General features: G+C 55.4%; 1 protein-coding gene across 5 annotated transcripts in view; it reads left to right on the forward strand.

Moving 5' to 3' along the window:
* Positions 1-5,527, forward strand: part of H6PD (hexose-6-phosphate dehydrogenase/glucose 1-dehydrogenase) — a 35,471-nt gene extending 29,944 nt beyond the window's left edge. For all 5 annotated transcript variants that reach the window (XM_043486317.1, XM_043486315.1, XM_043486316.1 and 2 more), the window contains 2 exons: positions 1,170-1,439; positions 2,700-5,527. In XM_043486317.1, the coding sequence (XP_043342252.1) occupies positions 1,170-1,439; positions 2,700-4,063 (1,634 nt within the window). In that variant the 3' untranslated portion in view covers positions 4,064-5,527. The remainder of the gene's footprint in view (positions 1-1,169; positions 1,440-2,699) is intronic.
* The last annotated feature ends 10,363 nt before the right edge of the window (positions 5,528-15,890 follow it).

Below are 15,890 nucleotides of genomic sequence, written 5' to 3' on the forward strand. Positions count from 1 at the left end.
CATCAACCCCTTCCTCTACCCAGTCCCCTCATCTCAGGAAGTGTCACCATGCCCGTCTTCTGCTAAGGCCTGAGCAGTTACCTTCCCAGGAGCCAGTCCCCCCCCCACTGCCCCGAGTCCTTGAAGCTGGCTTTGGCTCCTCCTTTTCACTGGTGCTCGCCTGCATGGGTCAGCTTACATGCTAAGTTGCTTCAGTCATGTCCAGCTCTTTGTGACCCCATGGGTCATAGCCCACCAGGCTCCTCTGTCCATGGGATTCTCCAGGCAAGAATACTGGAGTGGGTAGCTATGTCCTTCTCCAGGGGACCTTCCCGACCCAGGATGGAACCCCCATCTCTACGTCTCCTGCATTGGCAGGTGGGTTCTCTACCTCTAGTGCCTCATGGGTCAGTAGGTCCAGCCAGTTCTCACTCAAGAAGCGCCGTCCACCCTCTCCAGCTGCTTTACCCCATCCCTTTAGTCCAGGTCACAGCATCACCCCCCGTCCCCACCTCTGGGCCACCACGTGGTCTGCTGTAGTCGCCCTGCCCACAGCAGGCGGGGGCGTGAATGGATGGAAGGTCTTGCCATCTCCTACTTCAGCTCCTGCACTGCTTTCCCTGAGCGTGGGAACAAATCAGCCTCCGCCCCTCATCCTGCAAGCCCCGCCCTCCCAGCCCCACCCTCCTGCTCCCCTTCTCCTGGCGCCTGGCAGCCAAGCTCGTCCAGGGCTGCTCCTGCAGGTCTCAGAGCAGACTCCCTGTTACCCTCTGCCATGAACTCTGTCTATAATGTCTTTATTGGCTTTTCCTCCCTCCGCTCGACTATAAGCCGAGGGCAAGGACCCGGCACTTATGTGGGCTTGGTAGGGGGTGACAGTGAGTGCCCTTTGAAGGCAGGATGCGGAGCAGACACTTGGAAGTCAGGTGACTCACCCAGGGTCACGCACCAGCAAGCTGCCCAGGCCCTCACCGCGGTGCCTAGCTTTCCGGAACCAGGGCCTTCCCAGGCCTCTGCCTGGAGAGGCCCACGGGGTCTGACACCCTCTGGTGGGGCGGGTCTCGTTGGCTCAGGGCCGCCCGCCCCCTTCCTGCCCAGTTCTGCTCTGGCACTCCAGACTAGGGAGTGTGGCTGTGGGCACAGGCCAGCCATGTGCCCGGTCCTTATGACTCCTCCCCACCCCCCGCCAGGCCGCACCAGCTTCTACGAGGAGTACGGCGTCATCCGCGACGTCCTGCAGAACCACCTGACAGAGGTCCTCATGCTGGTGGCCATGGAGCTGCCCGTCAACCTCAGCAGCCCGGAGGCCGTGCTGCAGCACAAGCTCCAGGCCTTCGCGGCGCTGCGGGGCCTGCAGAGGCACAGTGCCGTGCTGGGCCAGTACCAGGCCTACAGTGGGCAGGTGCGCGGGGAGCTGCAGAAGCCAGACAGCTTCCACAGCCTGACGCCGACCTTCGCAGGTGGGCCCCCAGGGCCGGGCACGGGCTGCTGGGCCGCCCCCACCCCCGGGCGGGAGCAGTCCTCCCAACACAGACCCCTCAGGGTGGGTCGGGAGGGGCTGGAAGTGGGATTTTCCCAAGGTGCTTAGAGGTGAGTGAGAGATGCCCCTGCCTCCCTGCCCTTCTGCCAGCCTAATGCAGCAGGTCACCTGCTGGCTCCCTCTGGACAGAGGGACAGACACCTCAGTGATGATCTCTGTTCAGTCAACGGATGTTTCCAGGGCTTGCCCAGCTGGGCTCAGACCTGGCTCTGCCCTTGAGGAGCTTATCCAGCCCCCGGAGAGGCTGCAGGCCAGGGGCACCCCTGGTGGGCACGCAGCATGCCAGGCAGGCAGGTGCCCACCGGGGCCGTCCTCTGGGCACTTGCACAGGCTCAGAGCTTTCTGGGGGTGGCCGGCTCCCTAACACTGACATCACAAACCCCAGGACCAGAGCAGCAACTCTGGTCAGGCGCCAACCGCGTGCCCAGCACTGTATGCACATCATCTCATTTAATCCTCCCGTGCAAACACATCAGGCAGGTGTCGTCAGCCTCACTTAAAGGTGAGGGGCTGTGAGGCTCGGTGTAGTTGCTAGAAACTTGCCCGAGGTCACGCAGAGATAGGCCGTGGGAAAACCAGGCTTGCAGCTCAGTCTGGAGGGCACTCTGCATCCGACTCTCACCGCCATGGGCCCCTGCAGGCCGCTTCAGCTGTACTGCGGTTCTCTGCAGGCCTGTGGCTGAGACCCCTGGCTCCCCTTCTCCTTCCCCTGCCACCACCACCCCCCTACCATATCTGATGGCCTCAGCACATCCTCAGCACTCTACAGACAGGAAGGAAGCACCTCTCCATAGGAACACCTCCCCCCATCCCCATTCAGCATCAGGGCCACCTTGCACCCCGACCCCTGCCCCGTGAGACTTCTCACAGAATCTCCCAATTGGAGCTCCTCAGCCCAGCTCCCCTTTGTTTGGGGACGATGGTGCTGAGAGGCCCCTCAAGGGCGGTGGGTGTCCGAGGTGGCCCATGAGGCTGCTTTTTGAGCAGCCACTGGGAAGAGAAGATAATGGAAGAGGTGAGAGGTGGGGATGAGGCTAGCAAAGCCAGAGGTTCCCAGAGGAGGAATCAGAGAAAAGGAGGCTGGCCAGCAGGAAGGAAAGAGGGGAAGGTGAGCAGGCCGGGAGGTCCCGGGTCCTGTGCCTGAGCATCACCTCCACTGTCCCCCTGTCGCCTGCCCCAGGCATCCTCATTCACATAGACAACCTCCGCTGGGAGGGCGTCCCGTTCATCCTGATGTCGGGCAAAGTCTTGGATGAGAGAGTGAGCTACGTGCGGATCTTGTTCAAGAACCAGGCATTCTGTGTCCAGAGCGAGAAGCACTGGGTTGCTGCCCAGAGCCGCTGCCTGCCCCGACAGATCATCTTCTACATCGGCCACGGCGAGCTGGGCAGCCCTGCCGTGCTGGTCAGCAGGAATCTCTTCCGGCCGGCCCTGCCCTCTGCCAGCTGGAAGGAAGTGGAGGGCCGGCCCGGGCTGCGCCTCTTCGGCCTCCCACTCTCCGATTACTACGCCTACAGCCCCGTGCGGGAGCAGGATGCCTACTCCCTGCTCATCTCTCACATCTTCCACTGCCGGAAGGACTCCTTCATCACCACGGAGAACCTGCTGGCCTCCTGGGTCTTCTGGACGCCCTTGCTGGACAGCCTGGCCCACGAGGTCCCGCGCCTGTACCCAGGAGGAGCAGAGAACGGACAGCTGTTGGACTTCGCGTTCAGCGGCGGCCACCTGTCCTTCTCCCAGCCGCGGCCGGAGCAGCTGGTGCCAGGGCCAGACTCCGCTCCGCTGCCCAGCGACTTCCAGGTCCTCAGGGCCAAGTACCGAGAGAGCCCGCTGATCTCGGCCTGGCCCGAGGAGCTGATCGCCAGGCTGGCGGGAGACATCGAGGCTGCCGCCGTGCGGGCTGTGCGGCGCTTTGGCGAGTTCCACCTGGCACTCTCGGGCGGCTCGAGCCCGGTGGCCCTGTTCCAGCAGCTGGCCACAGGGCACTACAGCTTCCCGTGGGCCCACACGCACCTGTGGCTGGTGGATGAGCGCTGCGTGCCGCTCTGGGACCCCGAGTCCAACTTCCAGGGCCTGCAGACACACCTGCTGCAGCACGTGCGGGTCCCCCACTACAACGTCCACCCCATGCCCGTGCACCGGCGTCAGCGTCTCTGCGCCGAGGAGGACCAGGGCACCCAGGCCTATGCCGAGGAGATCTCTGCCCTCGTGACCAACAGCAGCTTCGACCTGGTGCTGCTGGGCATGGGCACCGACGGACACACGGCCTCCCTCTTCCCACAGTCGCCCGCCGGCCTGGATGGCGAGCAACTGGTGGTGCTGACCACGAGCCCCTCCAGCCCGCACCGGCGCATGAGCCTCAGCCTGCCCCTCATCAACCGCGCCCGGAAGGTGGCTGTGCTGGTCATGGGCAGGATGAAGCGTGAGATCGCTATGCTGGTCAGCCGCGTGGGCCACGAGCCCAAGAAGTGGCCCATCTCAGGCGTCCTGCCAGATTCTGGCCAGCTGGTGTGGTACATGGATTATGACGCATTTCTGGGGTGATGGAACTTTGCCCTTTGCTCACCCCCATCCTCCCCTTCATTCACCCTCTCTCTACCCTCTCAGTCCTGCCCCCCCACCCACACGTGCCATCCTCTCTGGAATCTGACACCTCAGGGTCAGGCCTCCAGTGGGGAAGGACAAGACCCTGTCCCAACCCTGCGGCAGTCCCCATCTGGTGGTGGTGGGCCCCCATGGAACAAGGAAGAGACGGCAGCTCTGCTCTTGAAAATCTACAGATCCAAGTCAGGGGAGGAACATCCACCTTAAATAAAGGCCTGCAGCAGTTACATGTGGGCATCCACCAGGGCAAACAGGACTGTCTGAAAGCTCCCTGCTGGAGCAGGAGTGCAATCAGGGAGTGGTTAACCAGGAGGTACGTGTGGGCCAGGCACCTTGGACCGCCTCCAGCAGAAAAGCAGAGCGTGAATGGTGGAGCCCAGGTGCCCACCTTGAGCCACGAGCACCTGCTAGGACCTGCCATCCTTTTCTTCTCCAGCCTCCAGCTCAGCCTGCTATCCAGTCCCCTCCAGGGCCACCTCCACCTGCTCTGCATCTCAGGTCCTGTCTTCCTAGACCTCTCCAGGGAGGTCTTCCCACCCGCTCTGCTGCTTTGCTGTCCCTCAGACACCCTAGCAACAAACGCTAAGATGTGGAAACGGATCCAGGAATCTTGCGACTGTGCCGTGGAGCTCCTTTTCTCAGTAGGTGGACTTTACCAATGGCAGGAGGCGCCGGTTCCCCAGCTCCGTCAGGGAGGACCCCTGCCCCAGGCACGTGCCCCTGTCTCCAGCCTCAGCCCTGCTGGAGCCTGTCTTTTGTGGGGCGGGCAGGCGCCAATAGCGTGGACCTGCCACCGCAGCCAGATAGCTCTGCGTGAAACACTGAAACACACTGGACAGAGTTGGTCAGGCCATTCCTGGGATCTGCATTGAAGAGGATCCTTTGTGTCTCAGGGGACTTCCCCAATGAGTGTTTCCACTCTCAGTGTCCCCTCTTGTTTTACCTGAAAAGATCAAGTTAAATCTTTCTCTTATGGTAACATCTTACCTGGGGGGAGTGAGATGTGACATCAGGGCACCCAGACCATCCAGGCGCTCCGACCCTCACCCAGCTGGACCCAGGCCTTCCTGGCAGGGCGGCTGCGGCCCACTTCAGCAGTGGCTGTCCACCGCCGTCCCAGGGCCTTTGCTGGTTGTCAGCACCAAGAAGGGGCGACTGCTGCCCAACCTCTCACACTACCTCGTGGAGGCATCGGCCTCTTGTGTGCCAGCCCCTCCTGCCACTGCTCACCTCACCACTAACACATCGCTGAAGACTTGGGGGGCGGTCCCGGTTGAGCTTCTCATTTAGAGTGAACGGGTGCTCCTGAGAAGCCCTGAGCCAATAACAGCTGTTTCTCTGAAACCCCCAAGTGGTGGGGGGCATCTACAAAATTGTTTTATAAAAAAGTGAAACTTCTCAAAACACACTTAATTTCAGCTTTCCGCACAGCCCACGGATAAAGGATAAAGCAGGGTTTTCTGTGGAACAGCTTCCCCATCTTATAGGCAGAGTTTGTATCAGATCAGGCAGATACAAAGTGTCAAGGTCACACCAAGGGCTTTCCTGGGCAAGAAGGAGCATCATGCAATGTGTCTTTCAACTTTTTATTGTTTACACTTTCTTCAAGGCTGTTTACACTTCTTCAAGAATTTACAGGAATTCTTGCTTTGGAGATGTGTGCGCGTGAGGTGGGTGCTGGCCAGGGGCTCTGCGCATAAAGGTACCTATTAACATTTGGTTTCCCCCAGCCTCCAAAGACCCCATCCAGACAGGATATCAATATTTATGCCCAGAAGACTCACCTGGGCCGATCAGAGCACAATGCCCAGATAGGGAAGTCTTTTCCCTTTCTGAAAATCATCGTTGTTTAGCTTTGAGGCTTCTGATGGGAGTAAACTGGGGGAGTGGACACGTGGCTGCAGGTGTCACGTCTGGCCACATGGGGGCGCCCTCAGACCATCCCTGCGGTCTGGACCACAGAGATGCTCATTCCCCCCCCTCCCCGCCTCAGGCTCCCGAGCCTCCCTGGATCTGTAGCACTGAGGACCACCCCCTCCCCATCCTCCTCCCCCTCCCCAATCTGTTCCTTAGGAACTTCTGTGAGAAAAAAAGGGACTTGCACATGCCCAAGTGTCACTTCAGGATAAGGGGCCAGCAAACTTCTGATGTTACCGTTTCTGAGTAACAGCGAGTTACCATGGGCCTGAGCTGGGCATGTCCTGTTCTGAGAGGAGTGCCTTGCCTCAAAATGCACGTTCATCTTTAGAGAGTGTTCGTGGGGGCCAGGGCCAGGCGGGGGCAGGAAGTGCCAGGGTTTCCTTCCCAGAATCAAGTGCTCTGGGTTTTTTGTTGTTGTTGTTGTTGTTTAGTTGTTAATAGTGTTAGTTTCTGCCGTACAACAGGATCATCAGCTGTTTATACACACATATCCCCTCCCTCTTGTGCCGCTTCCCTGGTGGCTCAGTGGTGAAGAATCCAGTTGCCATTATGGGAGATGTGGGTTCAGTCCCTGGGTCGGGAAGATCTTCTGGAGAAGGAAATGGCAACCCACTCCAGTATTCTTGCCTGGAGAATTCCATGGACGGGGAGCCTGGCAGGCTACAGGGTCACAGAGAGCACGCACACGTGCACCTCCCTCTTGAACCTTCCTCCCAGCTCCCCCCACCCCGCCCCCGTCCCACCTTTCTAGGAAGTGCTGTCTTAAAGTCACACCAGCGTAGTCCACTGGGAGCCCTTGTCATATTCCCGCTTCCTCCCACTCCCCTTCCCCTTTTCTTTCTCCTATCCTGTGCTGATGGTTTTCAGACTTTATGGGTCATGATCCACAGCAAGAAACACACTTTACATCATGAGTCAGCGCTCGCACTCATGCATGAATCTGCATCTCAAGCAAAAGTTCCATAAATGAATTCTCATTCTGAAAATTCTGGATACCTTCTTTTTAAAAAAAATTTTTTTTAAATGCTGCTTATAATTCACTAAATCAAGCTGATCCATAGTTTGAAACGTGCTACTCTAATCTGACTTTACCCTGTTGTGTAAGCTGAGGTCCCAAGGGTTGGAAGGGAGCACGGGCACCCAGCCCACACAGGGATGCTCATGAGCACTCTGGAACTGGTACTCAGGCCTCCTGTTCCTACAGCTTCATGCCTCAGGCTGGTCCTGGCTGATGCTGCTGCAGCCTCTGTGGTGGGATGCTGACTGCTCCCACCATGAGGGAGGGGAGGAGTGGGTGATGGAAGACACATCAATTGGAGCCCCAGGGCTTCTGGAAGCGCTGATGATGTGTCCTATACAGAGGGTGGCAGACTCAGGACTAAACGCTTTCTGCTGTGTGGTCTTGTTTAGTCTTTACAACAACCCCGTGAGGAGGTGGAGAATCCTGATTGACCGATGACTTTGAAGTTGAAACTGGAGTTGTCTAATGACAACAGGCCAGTTGTAAACTGGAAGTGGCCCACAGGGGTCTAGACATGTGCTCCCAGCCATTTTGCAGTACTACCTCCTTCCCAGGGAGCCCAGCGCAGCTCCCAGAGTTTCCCAGACAGAGCCCAGGCAGCTGGAGCGGCCCTGCAGGCCTGTGACAGGAGGCTGGCCCCTCTTGGAGGCTGGCTTACATCCTCCTCTCTGAAGCAGGTTTGTTACCAGTTGCTGCAGGGAGAGATTTAGGGACTTTCCTAGCTGCTATGAGCTAGATTCTGATGTTGCTCCGGGAGCAAAGTTTCCTGCCAACCGCAAGTTAGGACAGTGCTGTCCTCCTGCCCCACTTCTTGTTCCTCTGCCGACAGTGCTTTCTTTCCAGTCCTGCGGCCTCCCAGCACAACCCGGGCTCTGCCAGCGGGTGGTATTTCAGAACACTCCCTTGGGGACTCTTGTTCCAGAGCTCATGGGCTCCGTCTCCCCGGTCTGGGACCTTCCTCCTCCCCGTTTGTGTAGAGAACCAGACAGTGTGGCTGAGAAAGGAAGGGAGACGCTTCCGCAGAAACTTAAGGGGCGGTTTCCTACAAGTCAGTTTTCAGAAACAGATTTTTTTTTTCTCGACAAAAATACACACAGCCTCACAGAAGCAGCCTCTGCATCAGCTTTACCAGCTCTATTTTTATCTTAAGCAGACGGGGACCCATGGACCTCAGTCCACTCCGGGCAGCGTGTCTGTGTCCGAGAATGAACGAGTCACAGGAAAGGCCAGTGATGACAGAAGCGTGAGGGGGCCGTGGTGGCAGGTCCCTGAGATCGGTGCCTGCCTGCCCCACAAAAGATAGATCCCAGCGGGGCTGGAGCCTTGAGAGGCGGCTGTGTCCCACGGTGGCCGCCTGCATGGCCCGGTAGGGGCCATTCCCACCGCCCCGCTGGGAACCTCCCCTTCCCCTTGAGGTTGCAGTGTGCACGTGGCGGTCGAGATTCCCACGAGGAAAAGGGCGGGCCCTCCAGCCTCATCCGTGCTTGGCAGCTGGTCTGCGCCTGGGGACAGCATTGGGAGGGATCCGCAGTGAAGTCAGCTCTCAAGGAGGCCCTGTGTTTTGACTGAGGTTGTGGATTCGTTCCTCCAAGAACCCCGCCTGCCCCCCCCTCCCCCACTGCGCCCCACTGATGGGCCAGCGTCGGCCGAGGCATCAGCCTGCCAGTCCCGGGTCCCGCTTCCATCGCTCACTTGGAGGCTGGAGCTGGGCACCAGCGTGTCCTATGTGGTCCTTGGCTGCATACTGCGTCGCCTCCACATGAGATAAAAATCCCGCTTCCTGTGCTTCCTGCTCTAGAGGCCTTCCCAGGGCCAGGCATCTTCACCAGCCATTGGGGACCCACACCAGCCTGTGTTCTTGGAAGACGTGCATCTTCCAGGGCACCCTGGGACCCCTCTCCAGAGGTGCAGGCTCCTGGCCTCTGGCTGTCAGCACTTCAGATAGGGCGAGAGTGAGAAACTCCAAGGATTGCTCAGCTCATTGCAAAGCAAGGTGCACACTCACAAACACTGTCAGCACAGGAGAAAAGTGGCCTGAGACTAGAGGAGGCACTTCTGACCTCACAGCAAGCTGGAGGAGTTGGGGGGATGATCCCTTTGATGAACTGTCCTCTCCAGCCAACTTTCGGGAGCCCATCTCTTTTGTAAAGTAGATGCCAGTGCTGTATCTGCATGGGACCATAGATGGGGAGGGGCGGAGATCTCAATTAAGTATGCTGCTTTTATTCTTGGTGGTTCTTTATTCTTGCTGGTCTTTGCCTTCCTCTCAGGTGTTTTAAAGGAAATCTCTGCATCTTTTCTGTCCCTCTGGCATGGGAATGGATAAATACATTTCCATTCACTGAAAGTCGCATGGAATATGGTTCCGCGCTGGTAGCTTTAGAAACAGAAGTGTAAATAGAACTACATATATTCATCAGTTTGGGTCCTTAGCTGTACCCCACAGACGTGTCGAAAGGTCGGTTATAAATGGTACAAGGTACTCGAGTATAAGAGGGAAGGATCCTGGAGAAGCTGGTAATCGAGGCTGACTGCGCGTCTCTGAGACGGACCTGTACAGTCTGCCCCACGCCGCCTTGGTTTGGAAGAAGGGGGTGAGAGCAGACATCAAGGGGCCTCTGCCGGCTCCGAGAGCCACTGCTTCCCGAGCCCGAGTGAAGTTTTTCAGCCTCCTTGGTGCTGTGTTTAGCAGCTGTTGCCAGAAAGAGTCCTGGGTGGGGGGTGTGGGCTCTGAAATCATGGTGTGTTGCAATCTGGGTTGTGTCCGTGCGTTCTGTCCCATGCGGGAAAGCAGCAATCCAAACAGGATTTCTGTCGGGAGGGAAGAGAGACAGGCAAGCTGTTACCTCGGAGGGACTGTCTGTTCCCCTGGGTGGTGGAAGACCATGATCATGACCCCCCGCCGACCCCGGCCAATGGCGTGAACATGCTACACCTTTCTGCAGAAAGAGCAACTGCTCCTGGCTTTTACGGAAACACTGAACACTTTTAACGCTGCCTCTGAAAATGAGACATATTCAGATCAGAGTTTTTAAAATGCCTTTTTTGTATAACAAATGTATCATCTATTTTTTAAACAATAAAATTGTTTCCCCCAAATCCCTGCTCTTTATTTTTTCTGGGAGATGGAGTGTGATGGGCTGTGTGTATGCTCGGAAGGGGTGTGGCGAGGCAGACCCAGTTACCCCACACCTATCACAGGTGGATCTTAGCAACAGCCGGTCCCCACTTGCTTGAGGGTCCCTTGGGCTCCTGGGAGAAACAGTGGGGGGCAAGACAACTGGGTTTCATAAGTTCACATGCAGCCTGAGGGACGTCATCTCCCCGTCAACCTACCTGGCGGACCACTCAGGCAGCAGGCCTTGCCTGGAGGGCATTCACTGTGGTGTCTGAGGTGGGTGTCGGTCAGGGCACCTTTGGAAGCATCAGTATTTCAGTAAAATAATGCATACTCATAAGTGAATTCATACATTGCCAAAAAGCACACAAATGAATGTTAAATCACTGCAGTCCAGTCCCCTCCACTGCAGAAATGTTAGCAGAGCAATATTAGCAGAGGTGACCCAAAGCTCACGTCCTCACTGAGCTTCTGCTCCTCATGTTCTTGACCCTTCCGTGCGCCCTTTATTTGGGAGGTCCACCGTCCACCCCTTTTCAAGTTCCTCTTTCTCCTCCGCGCCCTCTTCACTAGCAGATTTCTCAGTGGCCTCGCAGTCACTTCTAGCCCCACATTCTGTTTGAAGTGGTCTCCGAGGTCACCTCTGATCCACTGGACACCGCCACACCTCAAGGTGGCCGCCACGCACCACTAAGAGTCCACCGCTTCCACAGCAGCGGCCAACACAGCCCAGGCAGGAGACCTCATTTCACTGACGGTCAAGAGGTGACCGTTGGCAAGACCTGTCGGCTACCACCAAATCTGGGGGCCAGGACAGAGTCTGCCAACCCTGAGAGCAAAGCCCTGGCGGGGGTCGGGGGACCTGGCTTTCACTGCTGTCTCCTTGTCTTCCTTGATTCTTTTTGTGATTGTCTTTACCAGGGGGCCCCCAAAGCTGAGGTCTGTCCCCATTCTTACTTCCAATTAAGAGGGGAGGCTGTTTGGAAAAACTGAATTTTCTCATTTGGATTTTCATTTATGTATAAAAAAGACACCATTAAGGGACTTCCTTGTTGGTCCAGGGGTTAAGACTCCTCGCTTCCCACTGCAAGGAGCACAAGTTCCATCCCTGGTCAGAGAACTAAGATCCTGCATGTTGCACAGCATGGCCAAAAAAGTTAAGAAAAATTAAAAACAGAAAGTTGTCTGCAGTGCCTGCCACCCCACCTAGTAGTTTATTCATGTTCAGCAAACTCCCTCCCTCAGGAGATGCTCTATCTCTGTGTCACATGGTTTTGTAGCCTTTATTTTTCGTTTGTCTTATTGTGAGCCTTCTCCACGCATCCCCATGGTCTTCATACTTGGTTTCCACACAAGTGTGAGACCCACTGACGGGAAGCATACTGGAAGCATGTCCCCTCCTCAGCTGTTGAACATTTAAGTTATTTTTAGCATTTGTCAGATGGCGCTAGTGGTAAAAAAAAACCCCCACCTGCCAACACAGGAAATGTAAGAGACGTGGGTTCAATCCCTGGTCAGGAAGATCCCCTGGACAAGGAAGTGGCAACCCACTCCAGTATTCTTGCCTGGAGAATTCCATGGACTGAGGAGCCTGGTGGGCTACAGTGAGGTTTAAAATGACCCAGTGCTTGTGAACCGCTTTGTAATCGAGAAACAAACCCTGATATGACAATAATTATAACCACAATAATAAGCAATGGCCTAGGAAGGAAAGGAGATGCAAAAGGAAGCTGGAAACCTCTAGGGCAGAAGAGAGAGGAGGGAACCACGGGGTCAGTATGGTCACAGTCTGTGTCCCCAGCACAACCCCTGAAAGAGAAGTGAGAAGAGGCTGCAGGCCAGGGTGACGGACCCAGAAATCCCCTGGTGGTCCAGTGGCTAAGACTCCAAGCTCCTAATGTAGGAGGCCTGGGTTTGATCCATGGTCAGGGAACTAGGTCAGCAGGATCTATCCAACGTGTCTCAGCTAAGACCTCAACTAAAAGATCCTGTCTACTGCAACTAAGGCCTGGAACAGACCAATAAATAAATATACAAAAAAAAAAAAAAAGAGTTCTTGAGCCCGGGTTCCACACTTTGGGTTTTCAAGCCCCCAGATTCCCAGGCTGCAGGCTACTTTGTTCCTGAAAGGTGGCCATGACTTGCTGTTTTAACCCAGACTCCTTCGGTTGCAAGTGACAGAAACCCAACTCAAACTAGATCTGAAAGAAGGATGTCCCGGCTCTGCTCTTTGGAAGGGCCAGGGTGGGGCAGATACAGTGGGACCGAAGTCAGGGAAGTCAGCCAGTGCTGTTAGGCTCCTCTTTCATTGGGGCTGCCAGGTTAGCAAATAGATCTACAGGACACCTAGTGAAGTTTGTTTCAGGTAAAGAACAAATAACATTTTATTTTTAAAAATGTTTTTAATTGCTAGTTGACTGTTAGGGATTTTAAAAAATATATATTTATTTGGCTGCATTGAGTCTTAGTTGTGACATGCAGAATCTAATTCCTTGACCAGGAATCAAACCCAGGCCTCTTGCATTGGGAGCGCAAAGTTGGGCCACTGGACCAGCAGGGAGGTCCCAAGTATCATTTTAGTAGCAGTATGTCCCAGGAACATAGTCCCAGTATGTCCCATCCCATTTGGGATGGACTTAGACTAAGACATTATTTGTTGTTCACTTGAAATGCAGGTGGCTCAGTGGTAAAGAATCTACCTGCAATGCTGGAGACGTGGGTTTGATACTTGGGTTGGGAAGATCCCCTGGAGAAGGAAATGGGAATCCATTCCAGTATTCTTGTGGGAAATCCCATGGACAGAGGAGCCTGGCAGGCCACAGTCCATGGGGTTGCAAAGGATCAGACATGACTTAGCGACTTAAACACACATGCACACAGGAAACGCAAATTTCCCAGGGTGTCCTGTGTTTCATCTGGTGACTCTCCTGTGCATGGTGGCCTCAATCCTGCCTCAATACATGACCTTCTTGTGAGGGATCGTGGCTGCAAACAGCTCACAGCATCTCAGTGACCCGGGATGCCCAGGGGAGAGACAACCTCGGGCTCATGGCTCTGCCTGGGACACCCTAGGGAGGACTTTACTGGTTCCCGCAAGGGTCACTGTGGTGTCAGCACCAGGAGGGGCCTGGAGGGCCCACTCACGTCTCTCCGCCTCATCAGAGCACCCGTAGATTCTTGGATGTGAACAGTTGAGGTTTTCTCGATGTTTGTCAAGTGCTGTGCAATCAATGTAGCCTCAAGGCAAGGACTACGCGCCCCTTTTTTTGTAACTTGTGTGTGTGTGTGTGTGGCTGCACTGGGTCTCTGTGGCCGTGCAAAGGCTGTTCTTTAGTTGCAGCAAGCGAGGGTTACTCTCTAGCGGTGCACGGGCTTCTCATTCCAGTGGCTTTTGTTGCAGAGCACAGGCTGTAGAGCATGCGGGGTCAGTAGTTACGTCTCACGGACTTGGTTACTTTGCGGCACATGGGGTATTCCTGGACCAGGGATCGAACCTGTGTCCCCTGCATGGGCAGGCAGATTCTTAACCCTGGTTGTGGTGGTGGTAGTTGTTTAGTCGCTAAGTCGTGTTCAACTCTTTTACGACCCTGTGGACCTTAGCCTGTGGGATTTCCCAGGTCAGAATACTGGAGTGGGCTGCCATTTCCTTCTCCAGGGTATCTTCCTGACCCCGGGATCAAACTTGTGTCTCTTGCATTAATAGGCAGATTCTTGACTGCTGAGCCACTGAGGAAGCTCCCTTAACCACTGACCATCAAATCCTGTGCTCCCCTGTGCTCAGATCCTTGTCCCAAAGCTCCTCCTCATGGGAATTCAGGTAGCACCCAGCTCTGGACTGATCCCTGGATGAGGTTGGGGTGGGGGGGTGCAGATATCCATCCCTGGGGTGTTGGAATCAGCACGAGGGTCTTTCCCAAAAGGAGAAGCAGCAGCACCCAGACCCACGTGGACCTACCACTCAAGCTGAAAAGCATATTGGAGAGCTTCAGACTTTTCACCTGGTGCTTCCCAGGCCTTGGAAATCAGGGCCATCTAGTGAACAGAAATAACCACTTTAGCAGTTGTTATTCTGTGTTCTGGAGAGGGAACATCCACCCAAAAGTTTTTCTAATCATCAAGCTATTTCAGAAGTAAGTCATCCCCCAAGAAACCCAAGCCGAGAGTTGTGTTTACAACCAGCTCTGCAGGCCATCCGCTCCGCCGCCCACCTGTGTTCGGGAGCAAAGTTAGAAGGTGAGGCGAGAGGGCGAGCCCACAGGTGTCCCCTCGCTCCTGAAAATAAACCTGACCAGAGTGCTCTGCTTGCCCCCACCTCCCCAGCAAACGCTAAAATTACTCTTAGTGCCTCAAAAATTCCAGGGCCACCACAGCCTCCCCAGTCTTAGCCGTGGTTTGATTCCTTGCAAATATTATGACTTCATGGGCTGCCATGGAAGGTTTTCACAAAATCCTAAAAGGCAGGGTAGATACCAGAGACAGCAGAGGTGCAGTTGCCCAGCTCTTGAATTTTATTTTTTATTATTAAAAGACACATTTATTGTTTTAAATTGAAGACAATCTCTGATATGTGTGAGTTGTAACTGCTCTTAAGTAAGTGTTACAGAAAATATCCTGCATTAGAGCAGAGCTTATGGTCTCTCTTTAACTTTCTTTACTATTTCTAAGCAGTTTTCATTGTCCAAAGAGAACATTCATGAGTTCTTAATCAGTCATTTGTTGAGCACCTACTATGTGTAGCATAGTGCTACGTGAAGTGGACAAAAGTCAAGGAAGACCTGATCCTGGTTCCTGTATGTGACAGTCGGGTTAGAGAGAGGAGACACATGCAATTGGCTTATAGATTCAGGACAGCTCTTGAATCTGGGCTGCCGTCCAGGCTGGTCGAACTAAACAGATGAGCTATGTGTGGCTGCAGGTGCCATACGCTAGTCACCTTCGGCAGGACGGTCCCTGGACTGGACCTCAGGCAACCTGGAGGCAGTTTGGGGCCCAGGGCCCGCTGGAGCCTCCCCTCTGAGGGTCGTGTCTGCATGGTCTGCCCGTGTCACAGCCTCTGCCCTCTGCCCTGGGATGGCCACCCTGGTGACTCACAAATAAGCTCCATTTTTCCTAAAAGGGACTCCTGTAGCGTGTCTCTTCTCTCCTCCACGGTCTCCAGTCCTCCTTGCCCCCTCCCTCTTCAGCCCCCTAGAATCCACCCAGCAGCTCCCTGAAGGGATGCCCCTCCGCCTGCTCCACCTGAACTCCAGGCTGGGACCCGGGGCCTCATTCACTGCCCGGGAGGCGGCTGAACACAGCCCAGCAGCTGTGGCATCAGGCTTTGCCACATCCTCTTTCATCTGTCTCAACATTTAATTATCAGTGTTGAGCCCTGGAGAGAGGAGGCCCATGGCAGGCCCAGGCCTGGGGCCTGGGGTGCGGAGCGAGCTTAACACTATGCAGTTCACCCTCCCTCTCCCTTTCTTCCCTCTCTCACCCCCCACCATGAGGAGGCCAGTCCCCCTCCCCTCCCTGGAGAGGTCCAGGGAGAGGAGGTGATACACGAAGGGTCTTCTGTTTGCCTGTCTCTGCATCCTGCCCTACCCCCACCCTGGTCTGGGCCCCAGGAGGTTGCATGGACTGCATCTTATGCTCCCTAGGCCCCCCGGCTCCAATTGGATCCATCAGTGGAACAGGAGCGACAGAGTAATTTATTACCCCAGCTGTGA

The sequence above is a fragment of the Cervus canadensis genome, chromosome 13, assembly GCF_019320065.1.
Source record: "Cervus canadensis isolate Bull #8, Minnesota chromosome 13, ASM1932006v1, whole genome shotgun sequence".
Taxonomy (NCBI): Eukaryota; Metazoa; Chordata; class Mammalia; order Artiodactyla; family Cervidae; genus Cervus; species Cervus canadensis.